The following is a 24373-nucleotide window of genomic DNA, read 5'->3' as shown; positions in this document are numbered from 1 at the left end:
TAAAGTGACTAGTGTTCCATTATTAAAGTGACCAGTGTTCCATTATTAAAGTGACCAGTGTTCCATTATTAAAGTGACCAGTGTTCCATTATTCAAGTGACCAGTGTTCCATTATTCAAGTGACCAGTGTTCCATTATTAAAGTGACCAGTGTTCCATTATTAAAGTGACTAGTGTTCCATTATTAAAGTGACCAGTGTTCCATTATTAAATTGGCCAGTGATTCCATGTCTATGTACATAGGGCAGCAGCCTCTAAGGTGTAGGGTTGAGTAACCGGGTGGTAGCAGGTTAAACGAGTACTTCTTTCAACACTCACAGGTATAAATTCAGTTTCACATGATAGCCAACTGTAGACACCAACTATGGAAGTCAAATAGAAAACCACAAAAAAGGCAAGATTGACTACTAAAGGTTGACTAGAACTCTATGTCCATTGGTGTCTGTCACCAGTCCTGCCCATTTGTTACATACATAAACTTACTGTAGGCTTACCTGCCCCACAACTGACATCAGGTATTGCCAGGTGATGTATTTTTGGATGAAATGACATTGTCACATGGGCAACAGCAACAACAACCACACCAGAATCAAACATAATTCTTCAATTTGTCTTTCAGCAGCCACCTTTAGTGTTTCATTGTGGCGTAAACTGGTGGACAGGGCATGGAGACAAGGCAGAATATCAGACAACAGATGTTTTAAAAACGTGTTTTTCACACATCAAGATGGGAGAGGTGTTTTGACTTTTTAGATGCGAGACCAAACTAATGGTATTATCACAATCAAAAGCCAATGGGTGAAAAAAAGCCAATAGCTTTCCATGTGTGATAAGTTAACTAGTAGTCTTCCATGTGTGATAAGTTAACTAGTAGTCTTCCATGTGTGACAAGTTAACTAGTAGCCTTCCATGTGTGATAAGTTAACTAGTAGTCGTCCATGTGTGATAAGTTAACTAGTAGCCTCCCATATGTGATAAGTTAACTAGTAGCTTTCCATGTGTGATAAATTAACTAGTAGTCTTCCATGTGTGATACGTTAACTAGTAGCCTTCCATGTGTGATAAGTTAACAAGTAGTATTCCATGTGTGATAAGTTAACTAGTAGCCTTCCATGTGTGATAAGTTAACTAGTAGTCCTCCATGTGTGATAAGTTAACTAGTAGCCGTCCATGTGTGATAAATTAACTAGTAGTCTTCCATGTGTGATACGTTAACTAGTAGCTTTCCATGTGTGACATGTTAACTAGTAGCCTTCCATGTGTAACACATTAACTAGTAGGCTTCCATGTGTGATAAGTTAACTAGTAGCCGTCCATGTGTGATAAGTTAACTAGTAGCTTTACATGTGTGATAAGTTAACTAGTAGCGTTCCATGTGTGATAAGTTAACTAGTAGCGTTCCATGTGTGATAAGTTAACTAGTAGTCTTCCACATGTGATAAGTTAACTAGTAGTCTTCCATGTGTGTTGCGTTAACTAGTAACCTTCCATGTGTGTTGCGTTAACTAGTAGCCTTCCATGTGTGATAAGTTAACTAGTAGCTTTCCATGTGTGACATGTTAACTAGTAGCCTTCCATGTGTAACACATTAACTAGTAGGCTTCCATGTGTGACATGTTAACTAGTAGCCTTCCATGTGTGACACGTTAACTAGTAGGCTTCCATGTGTGTTGCGTTAACTAGTAGCATTCCATGTGTGACACGTTAACTAGTAGCCTTCCATGTGTGTCACGTTAACTAGTAGCATTCCATGTGTGTCACGTTAACTAGTAGCCTTCCATGTGTGTCACGTTAACTAGTAGCCTTCCATGTGTAACACATTAACTAGTAGCCTTCCATGTGTGTCACGTTAACTAGTAGCCTTCCATGTGTGTCACTTTAACTAGTAGCCTTCCATGTGTAACACATTAACTAGTAGGCTTCCATGTGTGACACATTAACTAGTAGCCTTCCATGTGTGACACATTAACTAGTAGGCTTCCATGTGACACGTTAACTAGTAGGCTTCCATGTGTGACACGCTAACTAGTAGGCTTCCATGTGTGATATGTTAACTAGTAGGCTTCCATGTGACATGTTAACTAGTAGCCTTCCATGTGACATGTTAACTAGTAGCCTTCCATGTGTGACACGTTAACTAGTAGCCTTCCATGTGTGACATGTTAACTAGTAGCCTTCCATGCGACATGTTAACTAGTAGCCTTCCATGTGTGACATGTTAACTAGTAGCCTCCCATGTGACACGTTAACTAGTAGCCTCCCATGTGACATGTTAACTAGTAGCCTCCCATGTGACACATTAACTAGTAGCCTACATTGAGTGCACTGCCACCCTGTGTCTCTGATGTCAAAGTGATCAACAGTTGGACTAGTAGCCTGGTAAGCGCTGCATTGCCACCAGGTGTCTCTGATGTCAAAGTGATCAACAGTTGGACTAGTAGCCTGGTAAGCGCTGCACTGCCACCAGGTGTCTCCTCATTCCTCCTCTGATGAAATACAGATTTCTCTCTTAACAGTGTGTGTGCAGATGCACAGCTAGGCTATTGACACATTGGGGGTGTCTATATATTTCATCATAGACTATACATGATCTGAGGAGAGGCACGAATATATCGACTACTTTATGTACAATGGTCTATTTCTAGTCTTGATGACCCAATGGCAAAGATTTGACTCACCTCGGTCAAATGGAGCAGCTGGGACAGAGAGCGCACTAGAGGCGCGCAAAACCTTGTGAGCTACTTCCTGTGCTATTAACTATTTAATTATTCGAACTAGACACCTTTCATCCCTGCTTAATTAAAAAGACAAAACGTGACTTGTATTATTCCATTTAGAGTAACACTAACTGTTCTCCAACCCTACCCTGTTAGTAGGCTATTCATCAAAATAGTGTGTGTGTGCGCGCGCGCGCAAGAGAGAGAGAGAGAGAGAAGGCGTGTGTGTGTGTGTGTGTGTGTGCGAGAGAGAGAGAGAGAGAGAGAGAGAGAGAGAGAGAGAGAGAGAGAGGCAGTCGCTATCCAGGGACCAATCGCTCCTCTGTCCACATCACAGCCACAGGACTTCAGCACTAGTCGCCTAGTTTTGTGCGATCCAACCCTGATTTCAATATTTCAACATTTTACTAAAAGCAGTGAGTGCAGTGTCATTAGGGCTAATTTAAAAACAACTAGAAACGGAATATACACGACATTTTCAAAAGAGCTATTACCTTTTAACCTACTGGATAGGCTACCTGGAGACGATGTTGAGCGCGTTTTCTATCGTTGTGGTTTAGAACAGTTGAACGAATAGCGACATTATCAAAGACCACCAAGAACAAAACACTGATCAGACACCCGAAGGTAAGGTCCTCTACAGATTCATTTCATAGTGAAAAGAGGTAGTGGGGGTACAGCGACTACGCACGGTCTAATAGTGACACTCCAAATACATAGACTATGACTTTTTGAAAAGTGTTCCCAAAAATATAAATATTTAATAGTTGGTTAAAAGCCTATAATTGAGCCTCAGGGATCCGCTTATCTGTTTTTAGCAACGCTATTTACACACTAGCGTTGCTAGGAATCAGCTTGCAAAAAAAAACGGAATAGTCTGCCAGAAACTAAATACAACTCTATTTACTCTGCCCGATTCTGTAGTGCTGGTTCCTTATGCAGGAAGGGAATTCTTATTATTTTTTACCTTTATTTAACTAGGCAAGTCAGTTAAGAACGAATTCTTATTTTCTATGACAGCCTAGGAACAGTGGGTTAACTGCCTGTTCAGGGGCAGAACGACAGATTTGTACCTTGTCAGCTGGGGGGTTTGAACTTGCAACCTTCCAGTTACTAGTCCAACCTTCCAGTTACTAGTCCAACACTCTAACCACTAGGCTACCCTGCCACCCCGATTTGAGAAAAAACATCTAATAAAACATAAATTTAAACTGCAATATGTAACTTTTGGGGTGACCCCACCATATTCACATAGAAATGTGAGTTATAAATCTGTCATTCGGTAAATCTGTTCTATGTGCACTATTTCTATGCTTCACATTCTTAAGTTTCATTTTTTGTGGGTATTTTACTTTTGGTTTAATTGGTTTGAAAGAGTGATATTCTGTGGAGTGATTTGTCAGAGCTTCCCGTTCAATCTTTCTGAGTTTTCACTGGTTTTGTGTAGAACCACCTGCAACTGGACACAGACATAAGATACGTTTTACCCAGAATCGAGAACGAAGACGGTATCCACACATTGAGAACCCCTGGGTTAACATACATTGAGAAACCCCTGGGTTCATATATTGAGAACCCCTGGGTTAACATATATTGAGAACCCCCTGGGTTAACATATATTGAGAACCCCTGGGTTAACATACATTGAGAAACCCCTGGGTTAACATACATTGAGAAACCCCTGGGTTAACATATATTGAGAAACCCCTGGGTTAACATACATTGAGAAACCCCTGGATTAACATATATTGAGAACCCCTGGGTTAACATACATTGAGAAACCCCTGGGTTAACATATATTGAGAAACCCCTGGGTTAACATACATTGAGAAACCCCTGGGTTAACATACATTGAGAAACCCCTGGGTTAACATACATTGAGAAACCCCTGGGTTAACATATATTGAGAACCCCTGGGTTAACATACATTGAGAAACCCCTGGGTTAACATATATTGAGAACCCCTGGGTTAACATATATTGAGAACCCCTGGGTTAACATATATTGAGAACCCCTGGGTTAACATACATTGAGAAACCCCTGGGTTAACATACATTGAGAAACCCCTGGGTTAACATACATTGAGAACCCCTGGGTTAACATACATTGAGAAACCCCTGGGTTAACATACATTGAGAACCCCTGGGTTAACATATATTGAGAACCCCTGGGTTAACATACATTGAGAAACCCCTGGGTTAACATATATTGAGAAACCCCTGGGTTAACATACATTGAGAAACCCCTGGGTTAACATACATTGAGAAACCCCTGGGTTAACATACATTGAGAACCCCTTGGTTAACATATATTGAGAAACCCCTGGGTTAACATACATTGAGAACCCCTGGGTTAACATACATTGAGAAACCCCTGGGTTAACATACATTGAGAAACCCCTGGGTTAACATACATTGAGAACCCCTGGGTTAACATACATTGAGAACCCCTGGGTTAACATATATTGAGAAACCCCTGGGTTAACATATATTGAGAAACCCCTGGGTTAACATACATTGAGAAACCCCTGGATTAACATATATTGAGAACCCCTGGGTTAACATACATTGAGAAACCCCTGGGTTAACATATATTGAGAAACCCCTGGGTTAACATACATTGAGAACCCCTGGGTTAACATACATTGAGAACCCCTGGGTTAACATATATTGAGAAACCCCTGGGTTAACATACATTGAGAAACCCCTGGGTTAACATATATTGAGAACCCCTGGGTTAACATACATTGAGAACCCCTGGGTTAACATATATTGAGAACCCCTGGGTTAACATACATTGAGAACCCCTGGGTTAACATACATTGAGAAACCCCTGGGTTAACATACATTGAGAAACCCCTGGATTAACATATATTGAGAACCCCTTGGTTAACATATCCATGGGTTTTTGTTTGGTTACTGCATGCCAGCGAGACCTTGACTCTCTCTTTTAGTTTCTGTGTGTGTGTGTCTATGCCTATATACGTGTTTATATGTGTGATAAGATCTCAACAATTGGCTCTCCATACTTCCTCCCGCCACAAACAATTGACTACCTGTTTTGCTACTTACTCCCTAGTGCCCAACACAAACTTAGTTACATTATTGGCAGAATTGCCAAGAAAATGGTATTACATGAGGGTTATTGAATTAAGGCACATGGAAATACAGAAAGAAGGATGTCTCTATTACGGCTGAGCAGTGGCTTCATGGCAGGAAACTGAACAGCATTTGCCACCACAACAACACCATCAAGGGAGGAGGTGAGGGCCCTGGGAGAGTGGTGCCAGGAAAATAACCTCTCTCTCTCTCAACGTCAACAAAACAAAGGAGCTGATCGTGAACTTCAGGAAACAGCAGAGGGAGCACACCCCCTATCCACATCGACGGGACCACAGTGAAGGTGGAAAGCTTCGAGTTCCTCAGCGTACATATCACTGATGATCTTAAATGATTCATCACCACACACAGTGAGATGCAACAGCGCCTTTTCAACCTCAGGAGGCTGAAGAAATTTGGCTTGGCCCCTAAAATCCTCACAAACTTACAGAGATGGGGTGCTGTTACAGATGCGCAATTGAGAGCATCCTGTCGGGCTGTATCACCACCTGGTACGGCAACTGCACCACCCGCAACTGCAGGTCTCTCCAGAGGGTGGTGTGGTCTGCCCAACGCATCATCGGGGGCAAACTACCTGCCCTCCAGGACACTTATGGCACCCAATGTCACAGGAAGGCCAAAAAGATCATCAAGGACATCAACCACCCGAGCCACGACCTGTTGACCCCTCTATCATCCAGAAGGCGAGGTCATTACAGGTGCCTCAAAGCTGTGACCGAGAGACTGAAAAACAGCTTCTATCTCAAGGCCATCCGACTGTTAAATAGCCATCACGAGCTGGCTCCCACTTGGTTACGCAACCCTGCACCTTAGAGGCTGCTGCCCTATATACATAGACTTGGAATTACTGGCCACTTTAACCTCTACATGATCCCCCCCCACCTCGCGGGACAGTTGAGCTAACGTAGGCTAATGTTTTTTATTTTATTTATTTCACCTTTATTTAACCAGGTAGGCTAGTTGAGAACAAGTTCTCATTTGCAACTGTGACCTGGCCAAGATAAAGCATAGCAGTGTGAACAGACAACACAGAGTTACACATGGAGTAAACAATTAACAAGTCAATAACACAGTAGAAAAAAATGGGCAGTCTATATACAATGTGTGCAAAAGGCATGAGGAGGTAGGCGAATAATACAATTTTGCAGATTAACACTGGAGTGATAAATGATCAGATGGTCATGTACAGGTAGAGATATTGGTGTGCAAAAGAGCAGAAAAGTAAATAAATAAAAAACAGTTTAAAAACAGTATGGGAATGAGGTAGGTGAAAATGGGTGGGCTATTTACCAATAGACTATGTACAGCTGCAGCGATCGGTTAGCTGCTCGGATAGCTAATGTTTGAAGTTGGTGAGGGAGATAAAAGTCTCCAACTTCAGCGATTTTTGCAGTTCGTTCCAGTCACAGGCAGCAGAGTACTGGAACGAAAGGCGGCCAAATGAGGTGTTGGCTTTAGGGATGATCAGTGAGATACACCTGCTGGAGCGCGTGCTACGGATGGGTGTTGCCATCGTGACCAGTGAACTGAGATAAGGCGGAGCTTTACCTAGCATGGACTTGTAGATGACCTGGAGCCAGTGGGTCTGGCGACGAATATGTAGCGAGGGCCAGCCGACTAGAGCATACAAGTCGCAGTGGTGGGTGGTATAAGGTGCTTTAGTGACAAAACGGATGGCACTGTGATAGACTGCATCCAGTTTGCTGAGTAGAGTGTTGGAAGCCATTTTGTAGATGACATCGCCGAAGTCGAGGATCGGTAGGATAGTCAGTTTTACTAGGGTAAGCTTGGCGGCGTGAGTGAAGGAGGCTTTGTTGCGGAATAGAAAGCAGACTCTTGATTTGATTTTCGATTGGAGATGTTTGATGTGAGTCTGGAAGGAGAGTTTGCAGTCTAGCCAGACACCTAGGTACTTATAGATGTCCACATATTCAAGGTCGGAACCATCCAGGGTGGTGATGCTAGTCGGGCATGCGGGTGCAGGCAGCGATCGGTTGAAAAGCATGCATTTGGTTTTACTCGCGTTTAAGAGCAGTTGGAGGCCACGGAAGGAGTGCTGTATGGCATTGAAGCTCGTTTGGAGGTTAGATAGCACAGTGTCCAATGACGGGCCGAAAGTATATAGAATGGTGTCGTCTGCGTAGAGGTGGATCAGGGAATCGCCCGCAGCAAGAGCAACATCATTGATATATACAGAGAAAAGAGTCGGCCCGAGAATTGAACCCTGTGGCACCCCCATAGAGACTGCCAGAGGACCGGACAGCATGCCCTCCGATTTGACACACTGAACTCTGTCTGCAAAGTAATTGGTGAACCAGGCAAGGCAGTCATCCGAAAAACCGAGGCTATTGAGTCTGCCGATAAGAATATGGTGATTGAGTCGAAAGCCTTGGCGAGGTCGATGAAGACGGCTGCACAGTACGGCTATGATATCGTTTAGTACCTTGAGTGTGGCTGAGGTGCACCCGTGACCGGCTCGGAAACCAGATTGCACAGCGGAGAAGGTACGGTGGGATTCGAGATGGTCAGTGACCTGTTTGTTGACTTGGCTTTCGAAGACCTTAGATAGGCAGGGCAGGATGGATATAGGTCTATAACAGTTTGGGTCCAGGGTGTCTCCCCCTTTGAAGAGGGGGATGACTGCGGCAGCTTTCCAATCCTTGGGGATCTCAGACGATATGAAAGAGAAGTTGAACAGGCTGGTAATAGGGGTTGCGACAATGGCGGCAGATAGTTTCAGAAATAGAGGGTCCAGATTGTCAAGCCCAGCTGATTTGTACGGGTCCAGGTTTTGCAGCTCTTTCAGAACATCTGCTATCTGGATTTGGGTAAAGGAGAACCTAGAGAGGCTTGGGCGAGGAGCTGCGGGGGGGGGGCGGAGCTGTTGGCCGAGGTTGGAGTAGCCAGGCGGAAGGCATGGCCAGCCGTTGAGAAGTGCTTATTGAAGTTTTCGATAATCATGGATTTATCGGTGGAGACCGTGTTACCTAGCCTCAGTGCAGTGGGCAGCTGGGAGGAGGTGCTCTTGTTCTCCATGGACTTCACAGTGTCCCAGAACTTTTTGGAGTTGGAGCTACAGGATGCAAACTTCTGCCTGAAGAAGCTGGCCTTAGCTTTCCTGACTGACTGCGTGTATTGGTTCCTGACTTCCCTGAACAGTTGCATATCACGGGGGCTATTCGATGCTATTCGATGTGATTAGCATGAGGTTGTAAGTAACAAGAACATTTCCCAGGACATAGACATATTTGCTATGGGCAGAAAGCTTAAATCCTTGTTAATCTAACTGCACTGTCCAATTTACAGTAGCTATTACAGTGAAATAATACCATGCTATTGTTTGAGGAGAGTGCACAGTTATGAACTTGAACATTTATCAATTAACAAATTTGGCGTATTTAGGCAGACTTGATACAACATTTTGAACAGAAATGCAATGGTTCATTGGATCAGTCTAACACGTTGCACATACACTATTGTCATCTAGTGGCCACAATCGAAATTGCGTCTAACCTGGAATAATACATTGTGACCTTCCTCTTGTATTTCAAAGATGATGAAAAAAAAAAAACGTTTTTTTCTTTGTATTATCTTTCACCAGATCTACTGTGTTATATTCTCCTACATTAATTTCACATTTCCACAAACTTCAAAGTGTTTCCTTTCAAATGGTATCAAGAATATGCACATCCTTGCTTCAGGTCCTGAGCTACGGGCAGTTAGATTTGGGTATGTCATTTTAGGTCCTGAGCTACAGGCAGTTAGATTTGGGTATGTCATTTTAGGTCCTGAGCTACAGGCAGTTAGATTTGGGTATGTCATTTTAGGTCCTGAGCTACGGGCAGTTAGATTTGGGTATGTCATTTTAGGTCCTGAGCTACGGGCAGTTAGATTTGGGTATGTCATTTTAGGTCCTGAGCTACGGGCAGTTAGATTTGGGTAGGTCATTTTAGGTCCTGAGCTACGGGCAGTTAGATTTGGGTAGGTCATTTTAGGTCCTGAGCTACGGGCAGTTAGATTTGGGTATGTCATTTTAGGTCCTGAGCTACGGGCAGTTAGATTTGGGTATGTCATTTTAGGTCCTGAGCTACGGGCAGTTAGATTTGGGTATGTCATTTTAGGTCCTGAGCTACAGGCAGTTAGATTTGGGTAGGTCATTTTAGGTCCTGAGCTACGGGCAGTTAGATTTGGGTATGTCATTTTAGGTCCTGAGCTACGGGCAGTTAGATTTGGGTATGTCATTTTAGGTCCTGAGCTACAGGCAGTTAGATTTGGGTATGTCATTTTAGGTCCTGAGCTACAGGCAGTTAGATTTGGGTAGGTCATTTTAGGTCCTGAGCTACGGGCAGTTAGATTTGGGTAGGTCATTTTAGGTCCTGAGCTACAGGCAGTTAGATTTGGGTATGTCATTTTAGGTCCTGAGCTACGGGCAGTTAGATTTGGGTAGGTCATTTTAGGTCCTGAGCTACGGGCAGTTAGATTTGGGTAGGTCATTTTAGGTCCTGAGCTACGGGCAGTTAGATTTGGGTAGGTCATTTTAGGTCCTGAGCTACATGCAGTTAGATTTGGGTAGGTCATTTTAGGTCCTGAGCTACGGGCAGTTAGATTTGGGTATGTCATTTTAGGTCCTGAGCTACGGGCAGTTAGATTTGGGTAGGTCATTTTAGGTCCTGAGCTACAGGCAGTTAGATTTGGGTAGGTCATTTTAGGTCCTGAGCTACGGGCAGTTAGATTTGGGTATGTCATTTTAGGTCCTGAGCTACGGGCAGTTAGATTTGGGTATGTCATTTTAGGTCCTGAGCTACAGGCAGTTAGATTTGGGTATGTCATTTTAGGTCCTGAGCTACAGGCAGTTAGATTTGGGTAGGTCATTTTAGGTCCTGAGCTACGGGCAGTTAGATTTGAGTAGGTCATTTTAGGTCCTGAGCTACAGGCAGTTAGATTTGGGTATGTCATTTTAGGTCCTGAGCTACGGGCAGTTAGATTTGGGTAGGTCATTTTAGGTCCTGAGCTACGGGCAGTTAGATTTGGGTAGGTCATTTTAGGTCCTGAGCTACGGGCAGTTAGATTTGGGTAGGTCATTTTAGGTCCTGAGCTACATGCAGTTAGATTTGGGTAGGTCATTTTAGGTCCTGAGCTACGGGCAGTTAGATTTGGGTATGTCATTTTAGGTCCTGAGCTACGGGCAGTTAGATTTGGGTAGGTCATTTTAGGTCCTGAGCTACGGGCAGTTAGATTTGGGTATGTCATTTTAGGTCCTGAGCTACGGGCAGTTAGATTTGGGTATGTCATTTTAGGTCCTGAGCTACAGGCAGTTAGATTTGGGTATGTCATTTTAGGTCCTGAGCTACGGGCAGTTAGATTTGGGTAGGTCATTTTAGGTCCTGAGCTACGGGCAGTTAGATTTGGGTAGGTCATTTTAGGTCCTGAGCTACAGGCAGTTAGATTTGGGTATGTCATTTTAGGTCCTGAGCTACGGGCAGTTAGATTTGGGTAGGTCATTTTAGGTCCTGAGCTACGGGCAGTTAGATTTGGGTATGTCATTTTAGGTCCTGAGCTACAGGCAGTTAGATTTGGGTATGTCATTTTAGGTCCTGAGCTACGGGCAGTTAGATTTGGGTAGGTCATTTTAGGTCCTGAGCTACGGGCAGTTAGATTTGGGTAGGTCATTTTCGGTCCTGAGCTACGGGCAGTTAGATTTGGGTAGGTCATTTTAGGTCCTGAGCTACGGGCAGTTAGATTTGGGTAGGTCATTTTAGGTCCTGAGCTACGGGCAGTTAGATTTGGGTAGGTCATTTTAGGTCCTGAGCTACGGGCAGTTAGATTTGGGTAGGTCATGTTAGGTCCTCAGCTACATGCAGTTAGATTTGGGTAGGTCATTTTAGGTCCTGAGCTACGGGCAGTTAGATTTGGGTAGGTCATTTTAGGTCCTGAGCTACGGGCAGTTAGATTTGGGTATGTCATTTTAGGTCCTGAGCTACGGGCAGTTAGATTTGGGTATGTCATTTTAGGTCCTGAGCTACAGGCAGTTAGATTTGGGTATGTCATTTTAGGTCCTGAGCTACGGGCAGTTAGATTTGGGTATGTCATTTTAGGTCCTGAGCTACAGGCAGTTAGATTTGGGTATGTCATTTTAGGTCCTGAGCTACGGGCAGTTAGATTTGGGTAGGTCATTTTAGGTCCTGAGCTACGGGCAGTTAGATTTGGGTAGGTCATTTTAGGTCCTGAGCTACGGGCAGTTAGATTTGGGTATGTCATTTTAGGTCCTGAGCTACGGGCAGTTAGATTTGGGTATGTCATTTTAGGTCCTGAGCTATGGGCAGTTAGATTTGGGTAGGTCATTTTAGGTCCTGAGCTACGGGCAGTTAGATTTGGGTAGGTCATTTTAGGTCCTGAGCTACGGGCAGTTAGATTTGGGTATGTCATTTTAGGTCCTGAGCTACGGGCAGTTAGATTTGGGTATGTCATTTTAGGTCCTGAGCTACGGGCAGTTAGATTTGGGTAGGTCATTTTAGGTCCTGAGCTACGGGCAGTTAGATTTGGGTAGATCATTTTAGGTCCTGAGCTACGGGCAGTTAGATTTGGGTATGTCATTTTAGGTCCTGAGCTACGGGCAGTTAGATTTGGGTATGTCATTTTAGGTCCTGAGCTACAGGCAGTTAGATTTGGGTAGGTCATTTTAGGTCCTGAGCTACGGGCAGTTAGATTTGGGTATGTCATTTTAGGTCCTAGGCTACGGGCAGTTAGATTTGGGTAGGTCATTTCAGGTCCTGATCCTTTTTTAAACATCCTTCTTCAACCTGTCCCCTTCCCTTCATCTACACTGATTGAAGTGTATTTAAAAGTGTCATCAAATAGGTGATCATAACTTTCACCTGGATTCACCTGGTCAGCCCATGTCATGGAAAGAGCACGTGTTCCTAATGTTTTGTTCACTCAGTGTACATGCATTGCTCCAACTATAACTTGAATTTGAGATGATGTGTCATGAGCCTTTTTAAAGCTTCTATTTTAAGACCAAGATTTGCCCTTGTGATGAGTTTGTCAAACTCATCTAAACAACCGCCAACTTTTTTGAAAATAAGCATCCCTACAGTAGACCAGACTTATTTGAATGCTGTGCCATGCCATTTCTCTCTGTCCCTGTCAAATTACATTACACCTAGCAGACATTTCATAACCAAATAGATCAAATCAAATTGTATTAGTCGCATACACATATTTAGCAGATGTTATTGCGCGTGTTGCGAAATGCTTGTGTTCCTAACTCCAACAGTGCAGTAATATCTAAAAAACAATTCACAACAATACACACTCATCTAAAAGTAAAAGAATACAATTAAGAAATATATAAATGATTAGATCGAGCAAAGTCAGAGTGGCATTGACTGAAATACAGTAGAATAGAAAACAGTATATTCATATGAGATGAGTAAAGTGGTGTGTAAACATTATTTAAACATTATTAATATGACTAGTGTTCCCTTATTAAGCCTTGAACCATGGCTTGTGTACGTGTGAATGGGCAAGACAAAAGATTGAAGTGCCATTGAACGGGGTATGGCAGTAGGTGCCAGGCACACAGGTTTGAGTGTCAGAAACGGCAACGTTGCTGGGAGTTTTCACCCTCAACACTTTCCCGTGTGTATCAAGAAGGTGGCCCACCACCCAAAGGACATTTAGCCAACTGGACACAACTGTGAGTCAACATCCCTGTGGAACGCTTTCCACACCTCTTAGAGTCCATGCCCTGATCAATTGAGGGGTGGGGGGTGTTGAAACTCAATATTAAGAAGGTGTTCCAAATGTTTTGTAATGTAACCAGTCTCCATAACAACACCATGTAATACTCATAGTCCCCTTTAGTCTCCATAACAACACCATGTAATACTCCTAGTCCTCTTCAGTCTCCATAACAACACCATGTAATACTCCTAGTCCCCTTCAGTCTCCATAACAACACCATGTAATACTCCTAGTCCCCTTTAGTCTCCATAACAACACCATGTAATACTCCTGGTCCCCTTCAGTCTCCATAACAACACCATGTAATACTCCTAGTCCTCTTCAGTCTCCATAATGTCACGAACCGGCTCAAAGCCCGTAACAAAGGGAGACAACGTGGAGATAAGGAGTAGCAAAATATATATTTATTAAATAAGTAACTAAGTATAATATACAATGTGTAATCAGTAATGTAAGTGAGTGTTTTGCATGCATGAATGTGATAATGCAGGGTGATTTAAGGTGCCAAAACAAACAAAAGGCCACCAAGAACCACAACACAATCTACAAAAGGTGTCTGCATGGAGAGAGTCTCTTCCATGAATGTGGAAGAGGTCTATTTATCCTGGGAGACACCTGGCCCAGGTGTTTCCCATGTAGCTGACGACCCTCCCAAATCCGCCCACCGGCATCCTAATAAGGAAACAAGAACAAAGAGAGAATACGGCAGACAGAGTGGGAGGGTCGTCACAACTGTGTGTATAGTATGTGTGGTGTCTTGTGAGTGAATTTATATGGTGTGTGTGTGTGTGTGTGTGTGTGTATGTGCTGTACTATACTGTGTCCTCTGACCGTAAAAGAGTGTCTCAACTGACATTCCTAAGTGTTATCATGCTCACACAGTGGACTCACTCTATATTTGTTTTTAAAGTCTTATCAATGATTCTCAAAAAGGGCTTGGATAAATGCCAGCTTCAGAAATAGCTCTGGTACCTCTGGTATAGGCTCTGGTACCTCTGGTATAGGCTCTGGTATAGGCTCTGGTACCTCTGGTATAGGCTCTGGTACCTCTGGTACCTCTGGTATAGGCTCTGGTACCTCTGGTATAGGCTCTGATACCACTGGTATAGGCTATGGTACCTCAGGTACCTCTGTTATAGGCTCTGGTACCTCTGGTACCTCTGGTATAGGCTATGGTACCTCTGGTATAGGCTCTGGTACCTCTGGTACCTCTGGTATAGGCTCTGGAACCTCTGGTACCTCTGGTATAGGCTCTGGTACCTCTGGTACCTCAGGTACCTCTGGTATAGGCTCTGGTACCTCAGGTACCTCTGGTATAGGCTCTGGTACCTCTGGTACCTCTGGTATAGGCTCTGGTACCTCAGGTACCTCTGGTATAGGCTCTGGTATTTTTACATAGAACAAAGTTGTAAAAATTAACATCTAAGCCATTTTAATCAGAAATCAAATCTTTCCATCTGTTGTTTGTGTAAAGTGGGTATACGCCGTTACATCCTGATTACAGGATAAGGTTTTCTGTTTGCTCTTGACTCATATTTACCTGCTTGGGTGTTTCAAGAATGACTCTTTAATGTATGACAACGACCCTGGTTTCTCTCTTCTCCCTCTTAAGAACCTTCTCATATGCCAACCTACTGAGTCTCTCCTTCTGTCTCTGTGTCAACAGGTGCTGCCCAACAACATGGACCACACACTCCAGAGACTTCATCTCCTAGTCCCGACCATCATCACTCTCTGGTCTTTCCCCGTTTCGATGGCTGCCAGTGTGACCCCAAGTGGGTGTGGCTCCAACGTAGGCTCCCTGTACTACAGCCTGTGTGACCTCAGTGCCGTATGGGGCATCGTGCTGGAAGCGTTGGCGGCGGCCGGCGTGCTGGTCTCCATCGTCCTCTTCATCGTCCTCCTGGCCAGCCTGCCCTTCATCACAGAAAAGAATAGGATGTGCTCCGTGGGCCTCCATGCCTGCTTCCTGATCAGTACCCTGGGCCTCTTCTGCCTCACCTTCTCCTTCATCGTAGGGAAGGACTTCGCCACCTGTGCTTCGCGACGCTTCCTCTTCGGGGTGCTGTTCGCCGGGTGCTTCGCGTGTCTTCTCATGCAGTGTGTGAAGCTGAACCTCCTGGCCCGCAGGGGAGATCGGGGGCCCCGGGCCTCGGTGCTGTGTCTGGGAGCCCTGGGACTCTGGCTGGTGGAGGTGGTCATCAACACGGAGTGGCTGATCATCACTGTGGTTCGATATCCTCTCATGGTACTCAACGCTACAGGGATAGCACTTGGCACAGCCACAGACGTGCCTTGTAACATTGCCAACCGGGACTTTGTCATGGCGCTGATCTACGTATTGAATCTTCTCCTAGCTGTCATAGTGGCTTCCTTACCCACCCTGTGCGGGAAATACAAACAGTGGCGCAAGGAGGGAGCCTTCATCCTCGTCACGGGTCTCCTCTCTGTGTTCATCTGGGTGGCCTGGATCACCATGTACGTCTGGGGGAACCTGAGGACCGGCAGACCCAGCTGGGATGACCCTACCCTGGCCATCGCCCTCGTCAGCAACGCCTGGGTGTTCCTGATCCTCTACACCATCCCAGAGATATGCTCTCTGACCGGGGAAGAGGAGGGGGGCGTGCCAGGGATCGGAGAGGACCTGAGCAGAGGTGTGGGCTATGAGAATATCCTGAGGGAGCAAGGAGCCCAGAGCATGTTTATGGAGAACAAGGCTTTCTCTATGGATGAGCCCAACTTCGGTATGTAGCCACACACACACACAGTACCGTACACATACACACACACATACTGTACCGTACACACACACATACTGTAACGTGTACACACACACACATATACTGTACAGCACACACACACACACTCTTGGTGACCCACATAAATGACCTGGCTTCACTAATAAGTACACTTCACTAGATACCAGGATGTTTTCTCCACTTGCTAGCACATTACATACAGTAAATATATCTAATATATCTGGCACATTACATACAGTTAATATATCTAATATATCTAATATATCTAATATATCTGGCACATTACATACAGTTAATATATCTAATATATCTAATATATCTAATACATCTAAAATATCTAATATATCTAACACACTTAACCATTAGAAAGGGGAGGTTCAGCAGGTTCAAGAGGGTATGGGGCTTGTCAGCAGGTTCAGGAGGGTATGGGGCTTGTCAGCAGGTTCAGGAGGGTATGGGGCTTGTCAGCAGGTTCAGGAGGGTATGGGGCTTGTCAGCAGGTTCAGGAGGGTATGGGGCTTGTCAGCAGGTTCAGGAAGGTATGGGGCTTGTCAGCAGATTCAGGAAGGTATGGGGCTTGTCAGCAGGTTCAGGAGGGTATGGGGCTTGTCAGCAGGTTCAGGAGGCTATGGGGCTTGTCAGCAGGTTCAGGAAGGTATGGAGCTTGTCAGCAGGTTCAGGAGGGTATGGGGCTTGTCAGCAGGTTCAGGAAGGTATGGGGCTTGTCAGCAGGTTCAGGAGGGTATGGGGCTTGTCAGCAGGTTCAGGAGGGTATGGGGCTTGTCAGCAGGTTCAGGAGGGTATGGGGCTTGTCAGCAGGTTCAGGAGGGTATGGGGCTTGTCAGCAGGTTCAGGAGGGCATGGGGCTTGCCAGCAGGTTCAGGAGGGTATGGGGCTTGTCAGCAGGTTCAGGGGGGTATGGGGCTTGTCAGCAGGTTCAGGAGGGTATGGGGCTTGTCAGCAGGTTCAGGAGGGTATGGGGCTTGTCAGCAGGTTCAGGAGGGTATGGGGCTTGTCAGCAGGTTCAGGAAGGTATGGGGCTTGTCAGCAGGTTCAGGAGGGTATGGGGCTTGTCAGCAGGTTCAGGAGGGTATGGGGCTTGTCAGCAGGTTCAGGAGGGTATGGGGCTTTCGTACGTATAGTCAGACACGTGAATGAAATAACATTGTTGTCTACATGTAACAATCTGCACACTCTACAGTTTATTTGTTCATATTCCAATGTACTTTTTTTTCAATGACCCCCAAGTCTGAAATAAAATATCTTCCAAAACAGTAAGTTGAAAATAAACTGCGAGATGGACAAGAAAAGCTCAATGAATATCATTGAAACAGTACTGAATTTCACATCCAGTATACAGTACAATCTGCATACCTTAAAGAATTTGATATGCTGATGTGGTTTTTATCCTATTGGCGACCAGAATCTGATCTCGCAGGCTGCAGCACAGCTAGACAGGACACTTTGTCTCCTCTCCTCTCCTCTCCTCTCCTCTCCTCTCCTCTCCTCTCCTCTCCTCTCCTCTCCTCTCCCCTCCCCTCCCCTCCCACTCTATCTCTTTGATGTTGCTCCACCTGCCCTCGGCTTGCCCTGGCCTCACCTCATCACAACCAAATGGCACCCTGTTTCCTATATAGGGCACTCCATTGACCAAAGGCACTTGTCAAAAGTAGTGCACTTTATAGGGAATAGGGGGCCATTTGGGATGCCGGCAATGGTTTAGGTCAGAGTGGGAGGGAGGGATAATAGCACGTGTTAATGCGGATGGCGCCACATGAGTTAGCAGCTCTGTCCTGACTGAGGTTAACCTACTGTATGTCCTGGTCTGTTGAGATCAGCTGGCACCCAGGTGACTCGTCTCTAGACAGACAGGTTAGATTTGATTTGATTTTGGCCTCCCACAATGTACCAATGTTCCGGCACGTTGCCCAAGTTCTGGGAACATATCAATACAGTATCAGAACACACACAGTGTTTAGTCAGTTTATACTGAGTGGAGAATCATGTTTGATCAAATAAAAGGAACAAAAATATAATGAGCCCTCCGCTCTCTGTCCTCTGACACATCAGTTGCCATAGCAAACTAATAATGAAGTGACAACAGAGAATGTTTTGACAAAAAATAACCCTTCCATTTTTGGAGATTTTATATTCATATTGAACTATTATTAAATATTAACAGGAAAATGATGTTTGTTTTTAAAAACTAATCAACCTTTTCTGGGAGAGACTGAGAACCGAAGGATGATATCTGTCGTGATGACAAAGAGCTATGAAACCAGAAAAAGTCCTTCATTGTCTTTGTATATCCTGAGGACTTATTTAAACATTTAACCAACCAAATCCTCTCTCTCTCCCACACATATATTCCATTCCCACAGGTCTACCAGGTGACTCAATGGGATTTAGATGTCCAGGACAACCAGTGACCTAACCAGTATACCATACATACACAAACACTGACACATACACACACAAACACACACTCGTCAGCCCCAACATCACTGTTTGTGTTTGCGTTACCGCGCTGTCTCAATAGCAAACAAGGTGTGGCAACAGTGTCATGGTAGGCAGATATTTCACAGGGAGGACCAGGCAATTCCACCTGGGGGGAAAACTAAAATGTCTCTCACATTAACCAAGCATTATCCATCCTACCTTTATAGAGGACTGCACATTTGACTGCACAGCGGAGATAATAGACGTATCGCCTGCGTCTGTTGTTTATGATCTTGTCATGGGGTGGTTGAATAGAACAAGCTACTATGACTGGTTGCTTGGGAACACTGAATACCCAGAGGATACTGCTTGAATGCACCCGTGGATGTCTGACTACGTGGATTTGATTGACATTTAGGATTTGAAAACGTGATGATATAAAGAAAGTATCCATTGTCCCGACATAAACACTGAGTGTACGAAACATTAGGAACAGCTTCCTAATATTGAGTTGCAACCCCTTTTGCCCTCAGAACAGCCTCAGTTCGTCGGGTCATGGACTCTACACGTGTCGAAAGCGTTCCACAGGGATGCTGGCCCATGTTGACAGGGATGCTGGCCCATGTTGACAGGGATGCTGGCCCATGTTGACAGGGATGCTGGCCCACGTTGACCCAAATGCTTCCCACGGTTTTGTCCAGTTGGCTGGACGTCCTTTGGGTGGTGGGCCATTGTTGATACACACGGGAAGCTGTTGAGTGTGAAAAACCCAGCAGCGTTGCAGTTCTTGACATTCCCCGTTCAAAGGCACTTAAATATTTTGTCTTGTCCATTCACCCTCTGAATGGCAGACATACACAATCCATGTCTCAATTGTCTCAAGGCTTAAAAATCATTCTACAACCTGTCTCCTCCCCTTCATCTACACTGATTTTGAAGTGGATTTAACAAGTGTCATCAATAAGGGAAAATTGCTTTCACCTGGATTCACCTGGGTCAGTCTATGTCATTGAAAGACATTCAGTGTGTGATTGGGATCTAATGTTGTGGAATGTTTTCTTGTTATTTTCCCTCGCAGGTCCCAAAGTTGTGTCTCCATACAGCGGCTATAGTGGTCAGAGCCACCATTCTGTCTACCAGCCCACTGAGCTGGCTCTCATCAGCAGGGGAATGGGGAATGTGAGTACTGGCCATCAATTGTTTGTCCATGCACACACACACACATGTACGGGCGCGACACACACACACACACACGTACGGGCGCGATACACACACACACACACATGTACGGGCGCGACACACACACACACACACACGTACGGGCGCGATACACACACACACACACGTACGGGCGCGACACACACACACACACGTACGGGCGCGACACACACACACACACACACGTACGGGCGCGACACACACACACACACGTACGGGCGCGACACACACACACACACACGTACGGGCGCGATACACACACACACACACACGTACGGGCGCGACACACACACACACACACACACGTACGGGCGCGACACACACACACACATGTACGGGCGCGACACACACACACACACGTACGGGCGCGATACACACACACACACACACGTACGGGCGCGACACACACACACACACACACGTACGGGCGCGACACACACACACACACGTACGGGCGCGACACACACACACACACGCGTACGGGCGCGACACACACACACACACGTACGGGCGCGACACACACACACACTGCCACAGGTTGTTGTTGTTGTTGTGTTTTTCGATTATTTCATTAAAAGAAAGAGGGATATTTATTAATATCCATTGTGTTTAAATATTCTTCCGTTCTCTTTCGTATGAATCATGATGAGCATGTTGTGTTCCTTGTGTATCTCTGGTCGCAGCAGGAAATGCCTCACATCCCCCGAGCCTCCACCAACAACAGCTCCGTGGCCCACAGCGGGGGCAGTATCCTGTCGGGTCGCACCGACAAGACAGCAGACACGCAGACCCAGCAGGGCCACAGTGTAGGTGGAGATAGATGCGTTCCAAAATGGCACCCTATTCCCTTCGTAGTGCTACTTCTGACCAGAGCTCTGGACAAAAGTAGTGCACTAAATAGGGAATAGGGTGCCATTTGGAACTTGTGCCCGCTGTCCTCTGACATATTCTCCTCACCTCTCTCCCTGTCCGTTCTCCTCTTCTCCTCTGAGAATGGTGGAAAATACAGTCCTCGTCTCACTCTCTTAGCATTGGGGGGGGGGGGGGGGTATTTTGGCTACAAAGGTGGATACTGTATACAGTAAACACACACAATCACAATGCATTCCTTCTCGGTCTCAGTTTCACCTTGACAAGCCTGTCACTTAAGTTTCTTCCTGGTCTTGTACTGTCGTCTTGTCTTATTGGACGGTTTCTATCTCTACATTCCTCGGAAATATGTGGTTGTGTAACGGGATTCTTCCGTCAAAGGAGAGGAGGACCAAAATGCAGGGTGGTTGAAATTCATGTTTGTTTTTAATAAGAAAACTATATACATGAATAAACTACAAAAACAACAGCCGTGTAAACCCAGAAACAGTCCCGTTTGGAACAAACACTGACACAGGAGACAATCACCCACAAAACCCAACACCAAACAGGCTACCTAAATATGGTTCCCAATCAGAGACAATGACCCACAAAACCCAACACCAAACAGGCTCCCTAAATATGGTTCCCAGTCAGAGACAATGACCCACAAAACCCAACACCAAACAGGCTACCTAAATATGGTTCCCAATCAGAGACAATGACTAACACCTGCCTCTGATTGAGAACCATATCAGGCCAAACACAGAAACAGACAAACTAGACACACAACATAGAATGCCCACTCAGATCACACCCTGACCAAACAAAACATAGAAACATACAAAGCAAACTATGGTCGGGGTGTGACAGGTTGTTTTTTGTCCATCCATCTGTTTCTCTTATTGCTTTGGATCAGTCGTCTCTTTCGCTTCGTTCTTCCTGTGGGTTTCGGACTTTTTCCCGGTGTTGACGGCCTTTCCTTTGACCTTCTTTCAGTTCAGTTATTTTTCCCCCACACGCATATTGCGTTAGCACTGTCATTACACTATGTCTATTTATATGACATTAGGTCTATATCGTTTTTTTTAACAATATCTCTCCATCTTTTTCTGTTTTCAGGGGAATGGACTGCAGAAGATATCCCAGTGGTGAACACAGACTACTTTACACCTCTCTCCTCAAGACATATTTATTGCTACAGTTTCCTCATGTTGACTCTATTTTGCTGTTGTCCATTGCATCCTTGATATGAGATGGTTTTAACGGGACCCATCACAATGAGGCCTACCTGAACTCTGACCTATCAGCCTATCAGACTCCAGAGGTGACGTTTAGGTGAACGACACGAACAGTTTGCCCTTTGTAAAACCCCTAAAGATTGGACAGTCCTGTGTACGACTTAACCCTCTGTCGATAGATGGACAGGTCTGTCCTGTCCCTGTTCCAGTCCCTGCCCCATCTGTATGTCTGACAGAAGTCAAAGCAACCCACGGAGAGCAGGCCCATGGCGTTGGGAGAGAACAATACCTTTTGCAGAGGTCACCTCTGACTATGAGCTGAGCTCTCCACTGGACACACTGTGACAGATGAAATGTGAGCTAACAGCATGGAATACTAGTCTCACTCTCTCTTAGCATGTGGGGGTGTATTTAGGCTACAAAGATAGATATACATACACACACACACACAATAGTCACATACACAGTAGTCACGTGGAAGTGCAGCCAACAACAGGATCAGTCAAGCGAGGGGGGCAACTGGTGTGATGGGATAAACCTGTCATCCCAGTGTTCTCAGAAGTGGACCCCTTAACAGTGGAACATTCCATACCTGGAACACCTTCTATGGTTCCATGGAATCTTGGAAAAGGTCTCTTCTGTCACGGGGGATTACCTACCTAACACTAATGCACTCATTTATAGGTTTAGCATACAGAAAGCGTGCACTTTCGAGCTTTCAATTGAAGTAAGTGTCGATATTATTATGTCAATGTTTAGTGCCTGGCTTGTGAATGGGTATCACTACCAGAAAGTTAAAATTGCTATTTCAATTTGTGGCTAAAGATTGTTGAATGACCTAATGTTAATGCCATGCCAATGAATGGCTTCTCACTACATATGTAAGGAATCACTTGTTGTATGAATTGTTGTATGAATTTGGAAATATGATATTTAAGACATTTACAGTAATGACTTTTCTTGTAATCAGTTTTGAGCCAACACCTGTAAATGAAATCCTGAATGTTCAATCTAATATGATGTTGTAAAGCAACAGTGAGTGAATCGATTGGTTGAACATACTGTATCAACAGCCATTGATGTCTGAAAGAAAAATGAAAATCTAAATAAACATTTAATGGTGAAGTACATACAGTCCAGAGAACCTGTCATAATAAATCAATATTATACCTAATACTGGTATTTACCCTAATACTGGTAATACCTAATACTGGTATTTACCCTAATACTGGTAATACCTAATACTGTTAATACCTAATACTGGTAATACCTAATACTGGTAATACCTAATACTGGTATTTACCCTAATACTGGTAATACCTAATACTGGTAATACCTAATACTGGTAATACCTAATACTGGTAATACCTAATACTGGTATTTACCCTAATACTGGTAATACCTAATACTGGTAATACCTAATACTGGTAATACCTAATACTGGTAATACCTAATACTGGTATTTACCCTAATACTGGTAATACCTAATACTGGTAATACCTAATACTGTTAATACCTAATCCTGTTAATACCTAATACTGGTAATACCTAATACTGTTAATACCTAATACTGGTAATACCTAATACTGTTATTACCTAATACTGGTATTTACCCTAATACTGGTAATACCTAATACTGGTATTTACCCTAATACTGGTAATACCTAATACTGGTAATACCTAATACTGTTAATACCTAATCCTGTTAATACCTAATACTGGTAATACCTAATACTGTTAATACCTAATACTGGTAATACCTAATACTGTTATTACCTAATACTGGTATTTACCCTAATACTGGTAATACCTAATACTGGTATTTACCCTAATACTGGTAATACCTAATACTGGTAATACCTAATACTGGTAATACCTAATACTGTTAATACCTAATCCTGTTAATGCCTAATACTGTTAATACCTAATACTGGTAATACCTAATACTGGTAATACCTAATACTGGTAATACCTAATACTGGTAATACCTAATACTGGTATTTACCCTAATACTGGTAATACCTAATACTGGTAATACCTAATCCTGTTAATGCCTAATACTGTTAATACCTAATACTGGTAATACCTAATCCTGTTAATGCCTAATACTGTTAATACCTAATACTGGTAATACCTAATACTGGTATTTACCCTAATACTGTTAATACCTAATACTGTTAATACCTAATACTGGTATTTACCCTAATACTGTTAATACCTAATACTGGTAATACCTAATACTGTTAATACCTAATCCTGTTAATGCCTAATACTGTTAATACCTAA

At 44.2% G+C, this 24373-nt stretch overlaps 1 protein-coding gene across 2 annotated transcripts; it reads left to right on the top strand.

Annotated features, from left to right (window-relative positions):
• Positions 1-3012: 3012 nt before the first annotated feature.
• On the top strand, positions 3013-23217 carry LOC115117688 (G-protein coupled receptor family C group 5 member C-like). 2 transcript variants are annotated; one of them, XM_029646182.2, is made up of 5 exons: positions 3013-3343; positions 15248-16325; positions 19858-19958; positions 20684-20803; positions 21969-23217. In XM_029646182.2, the coding sequence occupies exons 2-5, from the start codon at positions 15263-15265 to the stop codon at positions 21999-22001; spliced, it is 1317 nt and encodes a 438-aa protein (XP_029502042.1). In that variant the 5' UTR covers positions 3013-3343; positions 15248-15262; the 3' UTR covers positions 22002-23217. The 2 variants fall into 2 exon arrangements, with proteins under 2 accessions (XP_029502042.1, XP_029502041.1); XM_029646181.2 differs by having other exon boundaries at positions 20681-20803.
• The last annotated feature ends 1156 nt before the right edge of the window (positions 23218-24373 follow it).

This window comes from Oncorhynchus nerka, linkage group LG16 (assembly GCF_034236695.1).
Source record: "Oncorhynchus nerka isolate Pitt River linkage group LG16, Oner_Uvic_2.0, whole genome shotgun sequence".
Lineage (NCBI taxonomy): Eukaryota > Metazoa > Chordata > Actinopteri > Salmoniformes > Salmonidae > Oncorhynchus > Oncorhynchus nerka.
This window is presented reverse-complemented; position numbering and strand designations above follow the sequence as displayed.

Coding starts and splice junctions, on each gene's coding strand:
- LOC115117688 (XM_029646181.2), top strand. CDS start 15,263: ATGGACCACACACTCCAGAGACTTCATCTCCTAGTCCCGACCATCATC. Junction 19,959..20,680: donor TCAGCAGGGGAATGGGGAAT/GTGAGTACTGGC, acceptor CTCTGGTCGCAG/CAGGAAATGCCTCACATCCC. Junction 20,804..21,968: donor AGACCCAGCAGGGCCACAGT/GTAGGTGGAGAT, acceptor TTCTGTTTTCAG/GGGAATGGACTGCAGAAGAT.